The sequence below is a fragment of the Phodopus roborovskii genome, unplaced genomic scaffold, assembly GCF_943737965.1.
Source record: "Phodopus roborovskii unplaced genomic scaffold, PHOROB, whole genome shotgun sequence".
Classification (NCBI taxonomy): domain Eukaryota; kingdom Metazoa; phylum Chordata; class Mammalia; order Rodentia; family Cricetidae; genus Phodopus; species Phodopus roborovskii.
Window position 1 is genome coordinate 3,461,613 of NW_026126482.1, and position 24,276 is coordinate 3,485,888.

At 45.8% G+C, this 24,276-nt stretch overlaps 1 protein-coding gene across 3 annotated transcripts in view; it reads left to right on the top strand.

Moving 5' to 3' along the window:
- The window catches only part of Tut7 (terminal uridylyl transferase 7), a 53,796-nt gene that overhangs the window by 5,868 nt on the left and 23,652 nt on the right, over positions 1-24,276 (top strand). For all 3 annotated transcript variants that reach the window (XM_051194142.1, XM_051194144.1, XM_051194143.1), the window contains exons 3-14: positions 993-1,174; positions 1,454-1,570; positions 1,871-2,048; positions 4,487-4,575; positions 9,236-9,287; positions 10,155-10,224; positions 11,224-11,350; positions 12,250-12,369; positions 17,066-17,218; positions 20,055-20,235; positions 21,478-22,565; positions 23,035-23,185. In XM_051194142.1, coding sequence (XP_051050099.1) covers positions 993-1,174; positions 1,454-1,570; positions 1,871-2,048; positions 4,487-4,575; positions 9,236-9,287; positions 10,155-10,224; positions 11,224-11,350; positions 12,250-12,369; positions 17,066-17,218; positions 20,055-20,235; positions 21,478-22,565; positions 23,035-23,185 — 2,508 coding nt within the window. The remainder of the gene's footprint in view (positions 1-992; positions 1,175-1,453; positions 1,571-1,870; positions 2,049-4,486; positions 4,576-9,235; positions 9,288-10,154; positions 10,225-11,223; positions 11,351-12,249; positions 12,370-17,065; positions 17,219-20,054; positions 20,236-21,477; positions 22,566-23,034; positions 23,186-24,276) is intronic.

The window sequence follows — 24,276 nt, forward strand, 5'->3', positions numbered from 1 at the left end:
GGGTGTATGCATGTGTGGGTGCCTGCAGAGGCTACATACCATACCATACATAGGTGGTGGGAACAGAATCCAGGTCCTCTGCAACAGCTAACTCCACTGAGCCATCTCTCTAGACCCTCATTCGGGATTTTAGTTTGGGAATAAGTATTATTTTAGCCCTGAGTTGCAATTGGCATCCCTGTCTTTTAGAACCTGGTAGGAGTCCCAGGGCTGCTTACTGCAGTTTTTAAAGTGCAGTCTCACAATTGTTACAATGCTTCATATGTTGAAAAGTAGTTAGCTTGAATTTATTTACTCATTCTAAAGGTTAGAGAAGTAACAATTCATAACTTACTTGGGGTAAACTTTGATTTTTAACTGCCAGTTGTTTTTTTCCCCTGTGACATGCACTCAGTCTGTCCTGGTATGTTTAAAAACAAAAGTGGAAACTGTGTTCTCAGTAAGTAAAGTTTGGCCTGAGTTTTTTCTTCTTAGTGAAGGGACTCAGTTATGATTGAAGGCTAAATTTGCAGGCAAATGATTTTATTTGAATCACATAAAAAGTGATTAATTTCTAAGATTTCTAGGTGTGTGCAATATTGTCCATTCTTCCCTACTGGGATTCTTCACTTAAAAAAATCAAGACAAGCCAGGCGGTGGTGGCGCACAACTTTAATAACTTTAATCCCAGCACTCTAGGGAGGCAGAGGCAAATTGTATGGAAAGTACAATCCCTTTTAATTGTAATGATTTATATGGACGTGTGAATGTGGAGAATTACTTTCCCCCATTGTTCAGTGTTCAGACATCACTTATCCTGTTACTGAAATAAGTTCCTATGGGCTTGGGCTTGGACTTGGGCACAGGGTTTATTTAGCACTTGCCAGCGTATGTGAGGACCTGGGTTCAATCCCTAGTGCTGTGTGTAAGGAAGTGGATTTAAAGGAAGAAAGTTCTGCTTCTTACTGGGAGGGATGGTATTCAACACTGCCAATATTGTCCCCTCCTTTAAGAAAACAAGAAACAACGGTCCAGACCTCGGAAGCCACGGAGGCCTAGAGATGAGGAGGGTGAGCAGGATGGAGAGTTGGAAGGTCCTGTGATCGATGAGTCTGTACTTTCAACCAAGGAGCTTCTGGGCTTACATCAGGCTGAGGAACGACTAAAGAGAGACTGCATTGACAGGCTAAAAAGGGTAAGTTTTTATGTATATATACACTTGCTGGATTGCACTGTGTTAATAATTGCAACGTTTGCCTCGGTGGGTTATTAGGCTTCCTACTCCTTTATCCCTGTATAAGTGTGCATGTTAAGGGTTCTCAGTGTGAGTTAAGGAAATGAAGAATGACTGCCATTGTAGGTAAATAAGAATGGCCGTCAGTTTTGAAAGTGACGGGGGAGCCATTATTCTGGCTAAGTTTGTTTCTCTAAATGACTGGAGATACATCTTTTTGTCAATCTTCTCAAACTGTAGCGACCACGAAATTGCCCTACAGCGAAGTATGCCTGCAAGCTGTGTGATGCTGTGATGGACTCCATCCCATTCGCTCACAAGCACATGAAGGAGAAGAGACACAAGAAGAACCTGAAGGTCAGTGTCCTTGTTCCCATCTCCTCACGCCTGCCTGCTCCTCACCACCCACGCCCAGTACCCAGAGTGAGCGAGTGTGCGACAGAACAGAGGCCACCATGTCTCCTCACGCCTGCCTGCTCCTCACCACCCACGCCCAGTACCCAGAGTGAGCGAGTGTGCGACAGAACAGAGGCCACCATGTCTAGAGTAAGGGGGGCTGTGAGGAAAGAGTAGAAAATTCTATAGGGTACCGTGTCATTGAAGTGACAGGTGCTACTGCATATGCGTCGTTTTTCATCTCATCATTGATCTTACAAGGAAAAGCAGGAGGAAGAGTTGCTCACCACGCTGCCCCCGCCGGTACCCTCCCAGATAAGTGCAGTTGGCAGCGCCATTGAAAAAGTGGTGCAGGAGTTTGGTTTACGCGGGGAGAACTTGGATCAGAGGCTGGGAATTAAGCATGCCATGGAGAGAGTGTTCCAGCACAGACTACCAGGTATTCTCCACATCTGTTTCCTGTTCAGCATCTAAGAGTGCTTCATAGTTCATGCTACTTTCACCTAGTAAGAATTAACTTACGGCCTGAGCACAGGGCTGCTGCCTGTAATATGGGCTTACAGAGGTGGGGTGGGGCGGGGGTCCCAAGCTTGAGGCCAGCCTGGGCCAAATAGCAGACCCTGTCTCAAGAAACAAGGCATCACTAGGACTTTTTGCTGTATCAGATAATGCCTATTTTTAGTGTTCGGGGGTGTTCATTTTGCTTTGTTTCCTTTCTCCCAGGGGTCTAGGCTGGCCTGGAGTTTGCTATGTAGTCCAGGGTGATCTTGAGCTCATGAGTCCCCTCCCCCCCTTAGTTTTCTTGTGTGTTGGGATTATAGGCAGGTACACCTCGTATGTGCTATGAAGTTATAGTGAGACACTATGAAGTTACCATGTATTTGGGTTACTTTTTTATCTGAATTAACCCAGGTTTTCTGTTTGTTTGTTTGTTTGTTTGTTTGTTTTGTAGTACTGAAAGCAAATCCAGACCCTTTATAAATATCAGACATATTAGCTGAGCCTTATCCCTGCCTTTTTTTTTTTTTTTTAAACTAGGCTTATTTATTAGACTTTTTAAAAATAGCACTAGAGATTAAATCTAGGACCTTGAACCTACTAGGAAATTGCTCTATACCAAGCCCTAGTCCAGTTAAATGAAGATAGGTATCCTAAAGTAATCTTTAGATTATTTGTGTCAATATAAAAATCTATTTAAATGTACATAAAAGAACTGTGTTGAAACTGAATTTTTGAGCCTAGTGTATATTATGTGCTCTTGTTTTGTTTACTCTTGCAGTGATTTTCCAAGTTACTCCTGTCTTTTGCCCCTTTCAGTTGTGGGTAACTTTGTGGAGGCATGCTGTCTGTTAACACCTAAGGCTGGGGGCAGTTAGTGCCTGACAGTCACTGACCAGCCCTGCACAGAGCAGCACACACACTGGCTGGGCCTCTGCAGGCAAATGACTGAAGTAGATTTTGAGTCTTTCCTGTGTGGCAGAACTGCCAGTGAACAGCGGACAACCCCTTCCCAAAACCCTACAAAGCCCCAGCACTTGGGAGATGGCTGCGGGAGGATCATGAGTTCAAAGCTACCTGGGGCCACTCAGTGAGATGAGGAGGGAGGTCAAGGGCTGGGGGTATCGTTGCTTAATTACTTTCCATTACAACTCTAAATTACTCAAACAGGAGCCATGCACATGATGTTCTGTGACAAGCAACCAAAACTAAAAACATTCCTCTTTTGTTTTCCCCTTGAGACAAGATCTCACTGTATAGCCCTGTTTGGATTGAAACACTATGTGGACCAGGCTGCTCCTTCCTTCCTCCTAGGTGCTGGAACTACCCCACCTGGCAGCACCATCTCTTTAAGCAACGTATGGGTGCAGATGTGTGTCACCTGTGTGTATTAATAACATTCAATTTCAATGCCTACTTCCATTGTGCCCAAAAAGACCTTCACTGGCAAGGGGAACTTCTTTAAAAAAAAAAAAAAAAAAAAAGATTTAAGTGACTTCTTGGGTTTTAACATTTTTCCATAACAAAGTATATTCTGTTTTACAAGCAGAATTCACTGGAGTTACAAGTGACCAAGTGGCACCTTTATAAGGGGATGAATAGAATCTGTCTCATCCTCATGGGAGTCCGCTCCCCTCAGCCTCTCAGCTGTGGGCTTGGGTGTGAGCCTCACACATCCAACTTGTCACATTTTAAGTTATCCTGTAATACTTTTGCAGATGGTTTCCAGAAGTGGCTGTGCTTTGTTAAAGACTTTTTGTTCGTGCTTTGGTGATTCCTACTAAAAAGCAAGTTAGAGCCTCATACATACGGGGCAGTTCTAACACCTAGGAGGAGGTGGAGGCAGAGTCATCTGAGGTCCAGTTACTCCAAAGACCTGTCCTCTCACAGAGATGATAATGTTAGCTGAGTGCAGTAGACAAGTCTGTAATTCCAGCTTCGGGAAGGATGATGCAGAATGATTGACCCAGGATCAAGGCAAATCTGAACAACAGCAAAAAATCCTTATTTTTTAGTGAAACCTACTCTTGATAAGCTAGAGCTATGTGTACATTCTAACCTTAGGAATATACTGTAGGCTTTAAAACCAGGTGTCTGTCCTTTTCAACATTCAGCATCAGAGTTTTAAAACTCATTACAGTTTTCTAACAGAGTGTGCGTGTGACCGTGTCAGGGTCTTCAGTTGCTTCTCAGCTCATGGTAGGGTGGCTGCAGTCCCGTGAAAAGCTGAGCAAAGGGCTTCGCAGTCCTCTCTTTTGAATGCCCAGTCTCAGTGTGCACGGCTTTGATGGATGGATTTGTGGTTTAAGTAAGGGTGTTTGGTTATAGCTTGTGAGAGATTGTACTGTTTGTGACTCCCATGTGCTTGCTTGTTTCTAGACTGTTCTCTTAGACTGTACGGATCTTCCTGCAGCAGACTCGGCTTCAGAGACTCAGATGTGAACATTGACGTTCAGTTCCCAGCTATCGTAAGTGCAACACAATGTGCTGGACTCTGCCGTCACAGAACCCTTTTATTTATTTAACTTTTAAGAAAAGTTGTATATTTACATGCTTGTGTGAACTCGTGCCCTTCCTACTGTGTGCATGTGTGCATGTGCTAGGTGTGTGTAGATGCCCACGGAGCCAGAGAGGACATCAGATCTGGAGCTTGTGGACCACATGATGTGGGTTCTGGGATCTGAGCGCAGTCTTCCAGAAGAACAAGTGCTCTTAACTCCTGAACCCCTGTCTTTATTTGAGTTTATTTTCTTGCTGGGTATATGGGCCAATTATGTGTATTTCCAGTTGGCTGGGCAGGCATTCTTGGCCTTAGAATATCAACTAGATTTGGCTCATCAGAAACATACAGATCTTGGTGTCCTTATCTTTCCTGTCCCTCTCAAAAATATACCCAGCAGCCACTCTCTTCAAGGAGTGGTGGAGACTCGGGACACGAGGGCTCGGCTTTTAGACTTGAGAAGTCTCAGGATTTGGTTGCTGATCAGCAAACATAAATATGCATCCCTTGTGATCATGTGATAGTGAGGAAGCCAGGCTCCTGTCTGAGACCAGGCTGCTGTAGTTCATACTGGCACAGGATTTTCCTGACTTGTGGCTGTAAGATGGCTTTTTATTTATTTATTTATTTATTTATTGTTTTGTTTTGTTTTGTTTTTCGAGACAGGGTTTCTCTGTAGCTTTGGAGCCTGCCCTGGAACTCCCTCTGTAGACCAGGCTAGCCCCGAACTCACAGAGATTTGTCTGCCTCTGCTTCACAAGTGCTGGGATTAAAGGTGTGCGTCACCACCACCCAGCTCAGAAATGCTTTTCAGTGTGACCTGGATGTGAACAGTTTTTGAGACTTAACATTTCCCTGAGGATTTTTATGTTTATGTCTTCTGAAGCTTCAGAATTTATTTATTTATTTAACTTTACAGCGTTTCATGCTTATTGTGGTACAGATCTTTCCTGCTTACTTGTAATGGTGGTTTTCTAGACCTGTGGCTCTTGTGAGGGTGTGTATATGTCCATGAATTCAGAAAGTTTAAATTCTCTTCATAAAACCCAACTTTCTATGACAGGAAGGCAAATGTTCAAATAGTGTACATTTGAAAAGATTCATGATCTGGAAACCTAATTAATTACCAAGTGCCCCTCTTATATGTTAATAATAATAATAATGATAATGATAATAATAGTGATGGACCAGAGGGTAAAGGTACTTGCGCCCAAGCCTGATGACTTAAGTTCAGTCTCATGCTATGAACTGTCCTCTGGCCATATGTACGCCTCCACACATGCACAATGAGTACATTGTGCATATATGTTCACTCACACACGTACAATGAATACATCATATGTACACTCTCACATATGCACAATGAATACATGTAAATTTAAAAGTAAGAATTTTTAAACCCCCAATACTAGAGAGCTGGAGGCAGGAAGATCAGGACGTTGAGGATAACTTAGACAAAGCAAGCTTGAGGCAAGCATAAAGTGAGGAACCTCCCCACACACACACCACACCACACCACACCCTAACATACACCACACACGCGCACACCCTAACATACACCACACACATACCACACCACACACGCGCACACCCTAACATACACCACACACGCGCACACCCTAACATACACCACACACATACCACACACGCGCACACCCTAACATACACCACACACATACCACACCCTAACATACACCACACACATACCACACACGCGCACACCCTAACATACACCACACACATACCACACACGCGCACACCCTAACATACACCACACCACACACGCGCACACCCTAACATACACCACACACATACCACACACGCGCACACCCTAACATACACCACACACATACCACACACGCGCACACCCTAACATACACCACACACGCGCACACCCTAACATACACCACACAACACCACACCACACACATACCACACACGCGCACACCCTAACATACACCACACACATACCACACACGCGCACACCCTAACATACACCACACACATACCACACACGCGCACACCCTAACATACACCACACAACACCACACCACACCACACACATACCACACCACACCACACCCTAACATACACCACACACGCGCACACCCTAACATACACCACACACATACCACACACGCGCACACCCTAACATACACCACACACATACCACACACGTGCACACCCTAACATACACCACACACATACCACACACGCGCACACCCTAACATACACCACACACATACCACACCACACCCTAACATACACCACACACACGCACACCCTAACATACACCACACACGCGCACACCCTAACATACACCACACACATACCACACACGCGCACACCCTAACATACACCACACACATACCACACACGCGCACACCCTAACATACACCACACACATACCACACACGCGCACACCCTAACATACACCACACACATACCACACACGCGCACACCCTAACATACACCACACACATACCACACACGCGCACACCCTAACATACACCACACACATACCACACACGCGCACACCCTAACATACACCACACACATACCACACACGCGCACACCCTAACATACACCACACACGCGCACACCCTAACATACACCACACACATACCACACACGCGCACACCCTAACATACACCACACACATACCACCACACACGCGCACACCCTAACATACACCACACACATACCACACACGCGCACACCCTAACATACACCACACACATACCACACACGCGCACACCCTAACATACACCACACCACACACGCGCACACCCTAACATACACCACACCACACACGCGCACACCCTAACATACACCACACAACACCACACCACACCACACACACATACCACACACGCGCACACCCTAACATACACCACACAACACCACACACGCGCACACCCTAACATACACCACACCACACACGCGCACACCCTAACATACACCACACCACACCCTAACATACACACCAGCTACACAAGCCTACATTTTGGTGAAATATGATTACCAAAGACATGGATAAACCAGAACTTAAAGCCAGAAGAAACTTAGATTATCCATTTACCTACTCTGGTTCCCACTGGCTTTTTTATAGTTGGTCTATGCTTAGTTTAGTTGTCTGTTAAAAATACAGATTCTGAGGCCTGGCATGGTGCACATGCCTGTGATTCTAGAGGCAGGTGGGTCTGACTTTGAGGCCAGCCTGGTCTACATAATAAAGTTCCAGATCAACCAGGGTACTTATTAAGGCCCTGACTTTGAAGCAACAACCATTCTGGGGTTGGGCTCCTTGATGGTCTTGCTCATAGCCTCTCATTTCTTGTTGTGCTCGATGCTATAACCACCTGATCTGTCTTCATGCAGGCCTATGGGTGTGAATGTAGGTGTCCCTTCAGACGCCACAGGGTTAGGTTCCCCGAGGAGCTGAAGTCACAAGTGCTTGTGAGCTGCCCAATGTGGGTGCTAGGAACTAAACTCAGGTCTTAACTGCTCTTAACTGCTGAGCCATCTCCAGCCAATCTTAATATTTTTTTTAAGTTTCAGATTCTGGTAAGTGATTTATCAGAATAAATTCATAGTAGTTATTTTGATCTGGTATCATTAATGTAGCAAATTTTTGCTAAGCCCCTGTTGTATGCAGGTAGGCACTGTGCTAGCTTGCAAAGGACAAGGGTAGGCCTGACTCTCTGATGGCACTTGTAGCTAGTCAGGAGGTAAACTGTTTCCTCAGTTACTAATTACAGTGACAGCTATGCAGAGAAGCAAGGCTGAGTGATGAGTTCTACAGGAGTCCAAGTAGGATGTGAGACTTGGGTCACTTGTAGAGGTCTTGAAGGCTGTGTAGTGGTAAGACTTTGACCTGAAAATAATATGGTATCAGCAAGAATTTTCAGGACCTTTGGTGGGGGATTGGAGGTGGCTTACATTTGAATGCCAGAGTTTGAGAGGCAGTGGTAGGATTATTGTGAGCTTTGAGGCCAGCCTTAGGAATAGAACAAGTTCCCTGTCTCAAAAAAAAAAAAAAAAAAAGCTAGAGTGATGGTTCAACAGTTCAGTGGACCTGAGTTTGTCCCAGCTCTCATATCAGAGTGGTTTACAACTGCCCATACCTCCTGTTCTGAGGATTTAATACTCTAATACTCTTTTCCAGTCTCTTCAGGGACACACACACAAATAAACCTGTAAATAAAACACCTCAAACAAAAAAACATAAACAGATTTAGGAATCCATTGGAGACTTTTAAAGGGTTTTGGCCCATTGTAGAGGGAAGATTGGAATAAGGGATATTGATGATGGAACCATACAGCTGTGTTGCAACAGTGTTTCAGAGTGAGATGAACCCTGTTGCAATAGAGTACCTTCCCACCACCATTGAGGAATTACTACCTCAAGAATGAGTTTGTATGCAGTTAGCAAGTCTTTTACTCACACACATGCCTCTTTATGGGCTCTTCATTAGCCTTATACACAGACATTAGACTGTTTTCTTCGCCTGTAGCGATGTGCATTTCTTACTTGAAAAGTAATTTGGGGAACTTCAGACTGTATTATACCAGAAAAACAAAAATGTTTAGGGATTATTTCATGTATTCATTCATTTATTTCCTAGATGTCTCAGCCAGATGTCCTCTTACTTGTTCAAGAATGTTTAAAGAACAGTGGTAAGGCAAATTCTTCCACATTTTGCTTCTGATTTTGTCTTCTGTCTATAAATTTAAATATATCTTACTATCAAACTACAAGTAGGAAGTTCACTTTTTAAAATTACTAATATGTGTAAAATCCAAAGAAAAAATAAAACTAAATGCCCTTGAATTATTAAGTAAACTTGAGCTAGCACTCTGCAGGACCAGCAGTCAGACAGCTGTTAGTTTGACAGCATTCAGAATTAATGAGCCCTAGACTATGAGTGAAAATTGCAAAGTATGTGATATTTGCTCTTGGGGGTAGTCTCTTGGTGATTTGCTTTATCGTGTGGTTGAAGTCAGCATTACAAGTGGAAAATAGGTGTGGCCCTACCCTAATTAATGAACTCAAAGACAACTGTTCCCAAATGGGCTCATCAGTTGTCTTGTCCAATACAAAGTTCCTCTTGGGGATTAAGGGGGATTATGGCTTTTTCTCAGTAGCTAGGCCTTATCAGATGGCGCCTTCCCTTGAGTTAGGCATTCTTATTCTTTTGTTTTAAGAAACATTCAGACATTTCACCTCGTTTCAGCCAGTGTGTATTTTGACACTGTCGTTCAGTAGCTTTTGCGTCACTTTATCTTCAGTGTCCTGTGCACACTTCTAGTCCTGTTGTCCATAGAGCACTGCAGTCTTTCTCATCAACCACTAGATTTGAAAGAGCAGGACGTGCACTGTGATGGTTTGAGTCTTGGACGCAGTGTTCTCTCTTCCTGAGTCACCTGAGGGGTGTCTGTGGTAGTGACCTCTCAGACCCACAACTGCACTTGGGCTTTCCCCGCTCTGCTTCCAGAGAGGTTTCAATCAATTAACCGGTTTGATTGTTTTTCCTCTTTCCTCAGACGCCTTCATTGATGTTGATGCTGACTTCCATGCCCGAGTGCCCGTGGTGGTGTGCAGAGATAAGCAAAGGTCTCCATGTCTTTGAGTTGTTGTTTTGTGTGGTTTATTTTGCTTGGGTTTATTGTGAGATAAAACTCTAATAATTACTATGTAGCCCAGGATGGCTGGGGATCACAGGGCTGTACCACCATGCCCAGCTTATCAGATTACCAAAGTCACAAGTACTTCGTTAAATCTCAAGTTTAACTTGTAGAATTGTAAGTTTCTAATTGGGCTATTACTTGTACTTCTTGCTGGCATGTTTCCTGTACTTGTATTTAAGAAGAAGAAAAGGAAAATGAAGTGTTGGAAGTATGTTAACAGATTTCAACTGAACTGGCCTGATTGCGTACTTGCTTCCTCTCAGCATCTTTTCCCTCTGTTTTCGGTGGTCTTTGTGGCGTCTGAGATAGTGTGATCTCATGTATCAGCTTGTTTCCCTTGGAAAGCAGCGCCACAGCCACCTATTGGGAGCTTTGTACATTGTGACAGCTCTTCATAAAGCAAATGCCTTTGACTCTCAGGAGAAAACTCTTGTATCATTAGGATGACCAAAGCAGACCTGTGATAATACATTTCTGTTCTTGTGCTCTTTCTAAAATATTTTTAATGCTCATAAATAGCTGCCATCTTTTTAAAAAAAAATTTTTTTTTTAGTTTTGGGGCTGGAGAGATGCTCAAAGGTTAAGAGCACTGGCTGCTCCCATAGAGGATCTGGGTTTGGTTCCCAGCGCCCATTTGGTGGCCCACAGCCACCTGGGACTCCAGATGCAGGGGTCAGATGCCCTCTTCTGACCGTCTAGGGGACCATGCATGTACACGCTACACAACATGCTTCATTTAGACAAAACAGTCACACACATAAAATCAATCAATCTCTTTTTGAAATCCAGCATCTTGGTGAGCGCTCGTGAGTGTAAGCTCTTGTTTAAGTTTTACTGTTGGTATAAACTTGCTGATGGAGAAAGCCAGTCCCTGTCTAACACAGTTTTTCTCTTTTCCCTCTCATCCATACCCTTCCCCCACCAGTGGTCTTCTTTGTAAAGTGAGTGCAGGGAACGAAAACGCTTGTCTGACCACGAAGCACTTAACAGCTCTTGGAAAACTAGAGCCGAGGCTGGTTCCTCTGGTGATTGCATTTAGATACTGGGCAAAGGTAGGATTGAGGGGGACTTGGGGGTGAATTTTTGTCTTTGTTTTTGTTTGTTTGGATTTTCTTGGGTTTGTTGTTGTTGTTGTTTTGGGCTTTTTGTTTTGTTTTGGCAGCCTGGCTGTCCCCAAATTTGCAGCTTATCTCCCTGCCTCTGCCTCCTCAGTGCTGAAGTTACAGATGTGTGTCTATAGGCATCATGACAGTGGATGTCAGATAGTGGACTCGAAACTTTAAAATACACAGAAGTTTACATTTCAGTGTGACATTATTCCTCAGAAGATAAAATGAGTTACAATGCTTTTTAAAAATCAAATTTGAGTCAAACTTGTAGAATATGACCCAAGAAGTTCTATTTTAACTTCTTTGTGAAGACTTTTCTGAGGCGTGGCCATGTTTGTGGTAAAACTTTTTACACCATTCAGTAACATATTCAGAGACTTAGGAAGACGAAAAATACCGTGACTGTCTTACATGGTGCTCTAGATGAGCTGTTGAGTTGCAGTGTCAAGGTAAGCAGTCCCAAATGAAAATCACATCATGATAAGATTGACAGCGGCACACATTGATAGTCCCAGAGCTAAGGAGGCTGAGAACAGAAGCTCTCAAGTTCCAGGGCAGCCTGAGCTACGACAGCTAAGATCCTGTCTCAACAAAAACAGCTCTAGGAATAAAACATCCAGTTAAACATAGGGGGTTCATAAGCAGAGCTTTACTGATTCAGGCATAGCTGCACTAGAAGATTCCACTTCTTGAACCTGAGGTAACTTGGTGAATGGGGAAAACTTTACGGGAGCTGCAGGTATGCGTCGGTGACAGTGAGTTTCTGACTACAAGTGAGGCTGTGGCTTTAGTGTCCCGCCACCCCAAACTGATGTCACTGATGTGGGCTTGGTCTTTTACAGCTTTGTAGCATCGATCGCCCTGAGGAAGGAGGCCTGCCGCCATACGTGTTTGCTCTCATGGCTGTTTTCTTTCTCCAGCAAAGGGAGGAGCCCCTCTTGCCAGTTTACCTAGGATCATGGGTATGACACCTTTGTTTGATAGTGATTTAATAAGTTCCTTGTGAAAAAGTCTAAGCACTCAGCCAGACTTGAAGTATCTAATTATTCTGCCACACTTTCATTACTGAAATATGAGTAGTACGTGGCAATGTGTTACTCTGCACCTAAGAGTACCTAATCTTAATTTTGAAACAACTCTAAGTTTGAATTTTCTGCTATGACACTTGATTTCATGTAGCATCTCCATGCTGTTAAGAAACCACCAGGACTTTTGCCTTACTTTTTTGATGCTTTTGAGACTGAGTTGCGTTGCTGCCCATGTTACCTCAAACATCTGGGCTCAGCTTACCCTCTTGTCTCAGCTTTCTGAGTGTCTGGGACCATAGCACTTTGTGTCTCTGGCTTCCCCATAGCCTATAAAACCAAAGAAAACAAACTGGTTTTGCCTCGATCATGAGATGCAGTGTGACATTTTATGTCCTCTTGTGGCGGTTGTCTTTAGCAATGGAACACTTGGGTCTGGCCTGGGGGTACAGGTCCAGCCCCTGCAGGAAGCCAAGGCTCAGGACCACAAGGTCTAACCTTACCTGGGCTAAAGTGAGTTCAGAATCAGTTCCCTTAGGCGACGTAGCCAGGAGTGGGTTGAACAAATAAATCTGTGAGCTGAGGATGTGGTTGAAATGTTGGACCCTTGGCCTAAGGGGTCCCTGTAGGTTCACACTCTGACACTGGGAGCTGAGGAGTAAAGACCTTCTCCAGGCTAGGTGTAGTGTACGTGCTGTAAACCTGGCACTCCTCAAGCTGATGCATGAGGATGGTGAATTCCAGGATAGCCTGGGCTGTGTAGCAATACCCCTCCCTCATAAAAAAGGGGGCTCTAAGCAGTATTTGATGAAAGGATTACAGTCTGCAACTTCTAACAAAATTAACTACCTGGTAAAGCAAACAAAGCTGTCAGTATTTGTTTGGTTAAAGCATAAAGGATCCAGATTTTTCACAATATAGAATAGTGTTTAATAGTGTCTAGGATGCAATAAAAAATTACTCAGTGTACAAAGAGCCAGGGAGCCTGGAAAAGAGCAGGTTTCCTGCGTATTAGTTGGCTTTTGTTTGCTGCAGTGGTATACGTGAGAGATCAACTTAAAGAAAGATGCATTTGTACCAATGGCTCTGATGCTTTGGTCTTTGGTCATCCTATATGGACATCATTGCAGTAGGAACATTCAGCATGAACGACTGTTCACATCTGAGCGGCCACAAGCAAAGAGAGAGAGGTGGGGGCATGCCTTGGAGGTACTTTTGTTAGTAAAGTGAATGTGAGTGCCCTAGACATTTGTAAAACGCAGATATTGTGTTGTATATTCGTAAGTCCAGTTCTGGGGAAACCAGCTCAGGTGGGTCCCTGACGCAGTCTCGCCAGCCAGCCTAGCCTAATTTAATTTGGTGGATGTCAGACCAAATGAGAGACCCTGTCTCCAAAATCAGGGTAGACACCTCCTGAGTAACACCATTGAAGGTGGTCCTTTGGCTTCCACGTGTATGCACAGATGTGCTCCTACACCATCCCAAGCACACACAGGAGAGAAATGCATGAGGTCCCAGAGTCTCCTATGACCCAACTTCTTTCCATGAGGCCAGATGTCTGCCATCTCCCAAAAGCACCATAGTGCATGGCCCTCTGGGGGGCATTTAAATTCCAGACCATACTGTTGATTCCAAAGCTGCCCAGAAGTGACAGCTGTCAAAGACTTGAGCCCAGCTTTGATAACTTTGCATCTGAAGATAGAAAAAATACACTTAGAATAAATGAAAGGCAAGAGACACCTGCTTGAGAAACACACAAAGTATATAAGAGAGTGAAGGAGAGGTTAGCCTGGAGCCAGTGGCCTCAGCGGGCTTGCTTTCTCAGACTACCAGCCCCCACACCATGACATGGGGACTTGTTATCAATTATGAGTGTTCATCCTTATTTTATGCTTGTCCCACCAGCTCTTACAACTCAGCTTCACCTGTGTCTCTTTATTCATGTTTTGCCTCGAGGCTTTTTACCTTTTTTTTCATTCTATATGTCCTACTCTCCTGCTTCATGTCTGTCTGTCTGGCCTGGGCATCTCCCTTTCTTTCTCCCTCATGCTTTCTCCAGCCTAGCTTCCTCCTACTACTTACTTTTTCTGCACACCAGCCCTGTGTGTCCCTCCCCTGCCTAGCTATTGGCCATTCAGCTTTGTATTAGGTCAGTCAGGTGCCTTAGGCAGGCAAAGTAAAACAGCAACACATCTTTACATAATTAAACAAATGCAGCATAAACAAATAGTTAAACAAATATTCTATTTTACACACAGCAAGTAATAGCAGTAATGATCTGAAATATGAGTGGGTTGTTAGACGACCCTATTGTAGAAAGCATAGAAACATAGATGGTATACATTTGTAATCCCAGCCAGCAGTCAGGAGGCTGAAGCAAGAAGGCTGAGGGAGCTGGAGAGAGGGCTTTATCGTTAAATCACTGGATGCTCTTCCAGAGGACCCAGGCTTGATTCTCAGCATCCACATGGTGGCTCACGGCCATCTGTAAATCCGGTCCCAGGAGATTTGGCACCTTCTGGACTCTTAGTACCGGCACATGTCATACACAGTCATATTACAGGAAAAATATCCACACACGTAAAATAAACAAATGGTTTTTAAAGTATCAAGAGATTGGAGGTAACTGGGATTAGTAAGACTCCATGGAGGAGACCATAGAAAACATTCTTAACTAAATGGTTAAGGAAGAACAAGCTGTCAGAGCCTGGCACTCAGGAGGCAGAGGCAGGAGGATTTCTGTGAGTTCAAGACCAGCCTGGTCTACAGAGCAAGTTCCAGGACAGCCAGGGCTGGCTCAAAAATGAAAAAAGAAGTACAAGCTGTCAAATTGTTGAGCTACAACTGAAATGTTCACAAAGACATTTGTAGGTTCAATTTACTTAAAGAGAGAAAGTTGAAATTAAAATGCAAAATAAATAAAAAAGAGTGTCTGTCTTCCAGTGTCTCTCTGTCTTCCAGTATCTCTGTCTTCCAGTGTCTCTCTATCTTCCAGTGTATCCATCTTCCAGTGTCTCTCTGTCTTCCAGTATCTCTCTGTCTTCCAGTGTCTCTCTTCCAGTATCTGTCTTCCAGTATCTCTGTCTTCCAGTGTCTCTCTATCTTCCAGTGTATCCATCTTCCAGTGTCTCTGTCTTCCAGTGTCTCTGTCTTCCAGTGTCTCTGTCTTCCAGTGTCTCTGTCTTCCAGTGTCTCTCTGTCTTCCAATGTCTCTATCTTCCAGTGTCTCCATCTTCCACAGTATCCTTAGGACAGATGTTACAGATCACTGTCCTCTCCAGCTATTCTGGGTGCTATGTTAGAACAACAGACAACATGCATGTCATAAACATGTGTACCAGCCAGGGTGAGGCCTTCCTCATGCACTTGTACATGTGTGTCAGGTTGGGTGTCTGGGGAAAGGAGAAGAGTGGCAAGGGGAAGCATGTAGAGAAAAGGAGTGGATTCTGTGGCGTTGGGAAGGCCGGAAAAGACTGGCCTCCTGTGTAAAAGGGAAGCATGACTTCAGGGGAGCCACGAGCTGGCACACTTGTGGGATTGCTGTCTGAGCCGGTGACAGCCAGTTCCCACAGATGTTCGTTAACTGTTGAATTACATGTGATGGTTGCGTTGCCAGCTTGACTGGAAGAAAGAAAGCTTCTGGGCAGGTTGTCAGCTTGATAGCCATGGTGGACTATGAGCTAGAATAAACTTGTCTCTCACACCGCTTCTTGCAGTAGCGCAGACACCATGACTGATGAGCCATCTCTCCATCCCCGTTTTCCTTTAAGACAATCTTGCCAAGTTGGCCAGGGTGTCCTTGAACTCCTGCTCCTCCTGAGCAGCTTGGATTCCAGGGGTCCGTCCCCTCCTCCTCCCCCCCCCCCATGAAATCTGATCGGTAGTGAGGAGGATCTAGATGATAGTTGCCTCTCTTCACAGTGCTGATAGGAGCAAGTCCTGGCGTCCTTTGAGAAGATTTAAACCCTGTCTGCCGTGAGCAGATACATTATGGCCCCACCACTCCTGTACTGGGACTCCACAGCCCAGGATGCTGAGACCTAGGGCCCCAGGCTCTCAAGGGCACATAACGAGAGGGAGCTATGGCTTAAGTACCAGTCTGTTCTACTTTAGACCCAACAACTTCAGATCAGGCTGTTTTGTTTTCTCTTAGGGTTTTATTTTGGTTTGTTTGTTTGCTTGCTTCCAGTTTTGTGACAGGTCTCAGACATGCCAGGCAAGCAAATACTCTAGGATGGTGCTCCATCCCAGGATACTGCAAATTTACTTTGCAAAGTCACCATGGCTTTTGCAATTCAGAACCTTGTTCTTTACCCTGAGAAGATACTTAAACTACCAAATGTCAAAGATAGTTGGTGAACTGTTTTGTATTTTTTACTTTTGTAATTTGATTACTGTATGTGGCCATGTGCAAGTCAGAGAACAATGTTCAAGAATCCCCTGCTTCCTTCCGCCTTGGGATTGAACTCAGGTCTTCAGGCCATTACCCTTTGAGCCATCTTACTGTCCCCTAATTCATGTCTTTGGTAAACTATAGTGTGTGTTAAGTTTGTATTCTTATGAGCATTTTAATATCCTCTGTCACAGAGTTGTTGATACTGTATAGTAAGATATGTCTGATTATATTTTCCAGATTGAAGAATTCTCATTAAGTAAATTAGGGAATTTCAGCCTCAAAGACATTGAGAAAGACTCTGTGGTCTGGGAGTACACTGATGACCCCACAGGGGGTGCGAGCTCTACAAAAGAGGAGGTACCCAAGGAGACTGCAGCAAAGAAGGGGCAGGTGTGTTCTCTCCCTCCTAGTCACACCCCTGGGTTCCCCTCGTCTTACCGAGGCGTTTATGCACCAGTCTGTCCCCTGTCGTCTTTGCCTTCACTACCCTTCGGTGTACATTGGTTTGGGGTTTATAAACTGAGTCTTAACGCTGTTTCCCAGGCTGCCCCTGCATCTTACTATGTAGCCCATCTTACTATGTGGTCTGGGATCCATGGCAGACTTCCAGCCTCAGCCTCTCAGACGCCTGGGATTGTGGGTGTAAACTGCCACCGTGGCTTTATCTTAACTGATTTTGAGATGTAGTACGAAGGAGTGGGTCTTACTGCAATACAGCCTTTCTCTGCGTGGTTATAATGTCTGATCTCGTACATTCCTGTCGCCCTTTCTTGGCCCACCCGTCCCCAGCCACGCTTCCTTGTCCATGGCCCTGACAGACCCTTTTTCACTGTCCCACCTCACCCGGATCTTCCATTCGGCATGTGAGGCAAAATGTGGGATGCTCATATTTGTGGGACTGCTTTATTTTAATAATATTTCATAACATTTTCATGCCAGCAACAAATAAAATTTCATTTATTTAGAGAGACCATTTTCCATCCATTTATGGGTTCCTAGGCTAACTCCGTAGCATGACGGATGTGAGTAAACATGGGTGTGCAGGCTTCTCTAGAACAGGACTGGGCCATGCGGTTGTTCCAGTTTATTTCTTAAGGAACTCCCATGCTTATGGCTCTTTCATTTCCTTGTCTATTCAGCGTCTCGAATAAACAAGTAATGAGAAAGGCTGAAAAAATTGTCATCACTAATCCACTTATTGATATGCCTCTTCTATGAGCAGAGGCCTTTTAAAGATACTGAGTAGACTCCTTTGATGTAAGATGACTGTACTATCCATTAATACTTCATGTTTCTAAGCCAGTGTACACTAATAAGTCATACTACTTCTTTAGTCCGTGGTGTATGGAACAGTGGTGAACTGTGGACTCCAGTTTCCTAGAACTGGGAGGATAGAGGAGACATCCCTGAGTGTGCTGTATAAAGACAGCACCAGTCTGTTTTCTGTGTGGGCAGCAGCCTAGACTCTTGAGGTAGTAAGTGTGAATTTGTGTCCCAGCCTTTGCTTGCTAGCTGTGTGTCCTAAGGCAGGTCACTTAATGTCCCTGTGCTCCAGCTTCCTCCTCACAAATGGTCCTGGTGCCCTCTCCTAACATTCACTGTCTCCTAGAGAGCTTATTGGACTCAGTGCCAGGCATGTGGTGAGCACTTGGTCAGCACTAGCTGACATTCTTACTTTACTTGGAAAAGAAGAGTTAAAGCCAGAGGGGCAGGTACTCAGTCGTCTGAAGTCCCTTGTATAAGCACTGAGGGCAATAGGAGAGACTTACAACCCTTCATAAGCCTACGAATGGCTGTGGGTAAAGAGGTGAAGCTCAACAAGGATTGAGCCCATGTCCATTCCAGTCAGGAGCCTGAGCGCTGCCTTGTAATCCCACCAAGTGACGTTCATGGCTGCCAGAACCCATGTGCCTGAGGTTTACTAATTAATGAAGTATCATACCACTGATTTTGAAGTGTGATATTAGAATGGTGATTATAGACAAATTTATTTACTTTAGGTGAAAAATGTTTTTTTTTTATTCATTGTTTATTAGAGAAAATGTGAAGAAAAAGTCATTGTTATGTGTCCATTTAATGCTTTATTTTAAATTTGTTATTTGGAGAGGTTAAGCAACCTCTAGATCATACTTAACTTCAGAGTGGCAGTATGCTTAACCTCTGCCGATTCTTCCTGCTAAGCAGCGTCACTGAAGAGTCTCGAAACTGCTCGGACTTTCGGTTCCTTCTCATACATAGCATATGGGAGTTGAACTGAATTCTAAAGAGCATCTAAAGGTGTGACATTGGGTTTCAGTGACGTTTGCATTTCTTCGAAAGATAGTACCTGAGAGAAAGTGCAGAGAGCAGCCACACCTGCTTTCCCTTGCTTCTGATTTAATGCTCGTCGCTGTCCTGTGTTATAGGTGTATCATCCCTACTCTGCAGATAAAGATAGCGACCATTTTTTGAACACTGTCTGCCAGGCACTGTGCTAAGCACTTTACAGACACTATCTCACTCAGTCCTCCCAACAACCCTATGAGGTGGGTACTGTTATCCCCATTTTCCAGGTGAGACAGGTCACAGACCTTGACCAAGGTCATCACAGCTAGCACCTGGCAGAGTGTGGATTTTAGACTAAGCTCGTCACACAGCCATTGCCCTGCCTGCACTGCCAGTCATAGAGTGGGGAACCTAAATTGCAGAGTAGCTAAAGGCTGTGAGCTGGCAGCGTCACGATGGGATGGCCCATGTCCCATTCCTTTCCATCTCACGTCCTATGTCCTTTCTTTATGTCACGCATGTTTGAATTGTCAGAAGTCTGACTGACACACTCGTGTCAGCTTCTGATATTAAGTATCGTTTGGCTTTAAGATTCAGTGCCACATGGCGGATGTAGTGTGTCGGGGCAGTGACAGTGAGCGTCTCTCTCCTCCTCGCCTCGCAGTACCAGTTCTGCGTACCCACGCCAGGGCCACGAGGCCTTTCCTGAGCACAGCCTTCCACAGGGGCCTCGCCACCTACTGCTGAGTCCGCTGCTGTGACGAAATTCCTGAGGCAGTGGCTGAGGGTTAGCATGCTGTTCACCCCTTACCAAATAGAACCTACAATTAGTTTATGTAGATGGATTGTCCAGTTCATGGTTTTCCGAAGTCTTCAGATTTGTCCCTTAGGTTTGAGTGGTCTCTAACTTCTCAGGCTGAGCTGGCATCTGAAATAACCTCTGTGCCCTTGTCATCCGTAGGTGCCATTGACATTTAATGTAAAACACCAGCCTTCAGTGCCAGTTGGGCAGCTCTGGGTGGAATTGCTGCGGTTCTATGCTTTAGAGTTTAATCTGGCTGATTTAGTGATCAGTATTCGTGTCAAAGAATCGATATCCCGGGAATCAAAGGACTGGCCCAAAAAGCGCATCGCCATTGAAGGTAATAAATACTGTTTGATTATTTTTCATTTTTAACACATTTCTCTTTACAGTTCCTACTGGAGGTAGGCCTGGTCAGACGGTAAAATAGACACTAGACTCCTGCATGCAGTGTGTTGGGTTGTAAGGGATCAAGGGCTTACCCCTAAGGTACAGTGTCTTCATTGTCAAGTGACTGGTTAAAGGTACCTGAGTCGCTGCTTCGTGAGGTGCTTAGAAACTTGGGCGCCTCCTCAGCTTCCCTGTGGTCTGTAGGTTCTTTCTTACGCCTTCTTCCTGTCCTCACTCTTTGGTTTTCAAAGCCTGCCCTCAGGAATCCCTGTTGAGGGTTAGTTTTACAAAGATGAGTGAAATATTTTTCTTGTGAAAAAATGCTGTTCCTGATGTTGGTTGACTCCTGTAGAGGAGACAGAGTTGTTTTTAAAGCATGAAAACATGTTGTAGAGAAGGGTGTCTTTGCAGAGTCAGCTTTCAGGCAGGGATAGCCTGCTGCTGTCGCGGAACGGGTGACCCCCTCAGCTTTGCAAAGACAGGAGGTTGAAACCTTCCAGAAATCTTATCTCTCCTCCTTTTCACTTAAGAACAACAGCAAAATTCCTACATGGAAATCTTGGTTTTGCTTGATTTTTTTTTTTTTTCAAGCTTTATGTTGCATAAGATATTTTTTTCTTTTTGCATAAATTCTATGTGCAGTCTTGGGGAATCTCACGTTTTAAACCCTCCCCTGCAGTTTCTCTGGCTCAGCTCTTCTGGCCAATTGCCTAGCCTGCTGGAGTTCTAGGGGAGGAAAAGATTGAGAGAATGGTGTGTCCTCCTGCGGCTCCCTCTCGCCCCTGCCACTCAGGCCAGCCACTCCCGTGACGGGGCCTCCCAGGGCGGAAGAGTGGAGGTAAGCCGGCAGAGCACTCAGCCACAGAGCCTGGCGGAGGTCTTAAGTTCCCCAGGGCTCCAGCCAGACTCACTGATGGTATCTTTCCCGCGTCCAGGCACTGAGCTAGGGAAGGGGATCGGTCCTCCGGGTCCTCTCTGGAGAGCAGGGGACTCGGGAGCATTGCTTCGGCTCCGAAACCGCTGCCCCCACTTCCACCCGAGCCGTGTTAATGTACTTAAAGCATGTGAGGTGCATGAGCCTGGTGACGTCTCTTTGTGACCTGCTTCACCTTTGAAAGTCTCGTTTTCAGCATGATGAAAGAAAAGGTATGAAGTATGGCTTTCTCTTTTTTCCTCTCTGTTTTTGTTACAGACCCCTATTCTGTCAAAAGAAATGTTGCACGGACCCTGAACAACCAACCTGTGTTTGAGTATATACTTCATTGTTTGAGGACAACATACAAATATTTCGCTCTTCCGCACAGAGTTTCAAAACCCAACCTCGCAAAGCCTCCTAGCCCTGTTTCCCGTGTTTCAGAACCAGAACCATATAAAGAAGCAAGACGTTGTGGCCCAAAGCTCCAAGCAGCGGATGCTGATAAACTGGGAAAAGCAGCTCAGGCTCAAGGTCCTGATGTTCCCATCTCAGGTGACCTCAAGGCGCAACCTCTTACTCTTAAAAATGCCACCGAGCAGTTGGGAAGCCCACCAGAGGAGGAGACCGGAAGTGTGCACCACGAAGGCTCTGGCTGTGTCCAGGCAGAGGTCATTTGCGAGGCTTGTGAGGATGCTACAGCACAGCATCAAGACACAGGAAGTGACGAGGAGCAAGCGGGGAGGGAGGCGGGGCATCTTTTGAGCACCGATGACCAAGGTTCAAGCATCAGGCAGCATCCGGAACTTCAGAACTGCAGCAGCCTGTGTGGTCTGCAGGCTGACAACACTCTGGAGTTAGTCGGGCTCCGGAACCCTGGAGCTGAAGAGTGTGACAGCTGTGCCTCTGTGGGTGACAAGGCTGATGGAAGTGCAGGGAACACAGAAGGCGCCGATGGGGTGGAAGGCTCTCGGAATTGCTTCTCCCCTTTAGTCCAGGGCCAGGCGTCAGCAGCCATGCACTTTGATGATGACGACGACGATGACGACGACGACGACGACGACGAGGAGGAGCCCAGACTATGCATTAACCACACAGAAGATGAGGAGGACGTTGTTAGGGGGCGTGAGGGGGACAGCAGGTACACTGGGTCAGGTGAGGAGGGTGCTGCCTCTGAGGAGGATGCCTTCGCTGAGCCGCCGAAGGGTGAAGATGTGGAGGAGTGCGGAGAACACATGGGCGGGACTCTGCTCGTAGACCTAAACAAAATAAGTCTTAATGAAGAACGCTTTCCTGAGGAAAACTCAGCCAGGGGCCAGTCCGACTTCTTCTATGAGTTTAGGAAACTGACCTTCACCAGAGGCAAGGTAATGGTCTGAGGTCTGGGGGCCGCTACATAAACAAGTCTGAGGGAGACTGTTTCTGGGTTTCTTTTATTACGTTTATCCATTTATCACCTGTGAGGGATAGGCATGTGTGCCATTTGCATGTATGTGGAAGTCTGAGGCCAACGTGGGGGTCAGTTCTCTCCTCTCACTCTGTGGGCCACGGGAATTGAACTCAGGTCACCAGGCTTGACAGCAAGTACCGTTTACCAGCCGGGCCATTAGTCAGCCTGACTCCCATTTCTGGGTACTAGAACAGGGTTTAACATGATCTGGTGTGTAACCACGTGATCCGTGTCCAGATGTGCATGGGCTATAGACAGTTGACCTCTCTTCCCCTGACAGCACCAGAGGCGTGTCCACCTGTCAGGCCTTCGGGGTGCATGTGTTGTAGTTAGTTTTTTATTCGTTTAGCAGAGTCAGATTGACTGTTGTTCACCGTACCCTGCAGTCCCCCACCGTAGTGTGTGGCCTGTGTAAGCGAGAGGGGCATCTAAAGAGGGATTGCCCAGAGGACTTCAGGAGGATCCAGCTGGAGCCTTTGCCGCCGCTGACACCCAAGTTCTCAAATATCCTGGATCAAGTTTGCATCCAGTGTTACAGTAAGTCTTGTGTGCTCTCCTCAGTCAGCCTTACATTACAGTTAGTCCTCTGCCAGTTGCATACAGTGTGTCACGGTCATGCTTACCTGCCCCTCCCCCTCACCTGCCCCTCCCCCTCCCCCTCCTCCCGCAGCTCCTCCTCAGCCCACTCCCTTCTTGTCGCCAGCTCCACTCATGTCCTGCTGACTGCAGTCCCTACTTCCCATAGACTCCACTGGGGCCACGCCCTTAGAGAAAACTAACTCCCCTTCTCCCAGAAGCAGTCAACTCTCACAGATCCTCGGTTAGGCATGAGGGCTCCCTGACCACTCAATGCTGGAATGCGGAGTGGCTGGCTTGGTCCTGTGAAGGCAAGCTCAGCTGCTCAGAGTCCCTGAGTGTGTCCTGTTGGGTCCACAAGATCCTTCCTTCTGATGGTCCCTGAGCCCTGGGGGAAAGAATGCTTTTCAGTGAACACTAATGGCAGACCACATGCAAGCTCTTTAAGGAGCATGGGTATTGAGAGAAAGTTCAGCTTCTATTTCCAAAAGGAGCCTGCTGCTGCTTAGATCTATGTGCTCAGGCGCCACCCAACAGGCTCTCTGCCTGTCTGTAACTGGAGCTGCCACTGAGCTTGGGGACCCCTGTCTTTGCTGGGCGCTGGGATTCTAGGTAGGACTGTCACGGCCAGGTTAATCCCTCCTTCCCTCTCTCTGATAGGATCTCACTGAATTATTCAGTCGTTGGATTCAAGCAATCCTTCTCTGCCTTACCCTCACAGATAGCCAGGAGTGTCCAGCTACCACTGACATTTTTGTTTTGCCAAACTTTTTCAGATATTAAAAAAGAAAACCATTAAAAAAAGCTCCCAGTAAAAAACAAAACTGCACACAGACATTTCTGTTGGAATTCAAGAGGATTCTGTCAGCCCAGGTTTAGAGCCCTCACTCATCCCCATCAGCCTCCATCTCGAGGGCAGTGTTTAGGGAACTCACTGAGTCAGGCTCCTCCCTGTGTAGCCCTGACTGGCAGATGCCTCGAAGTGACCCCGCCTTCCCCCTCCCCCCCCTCACACACACACACACACACACACACACACACACACAGACACA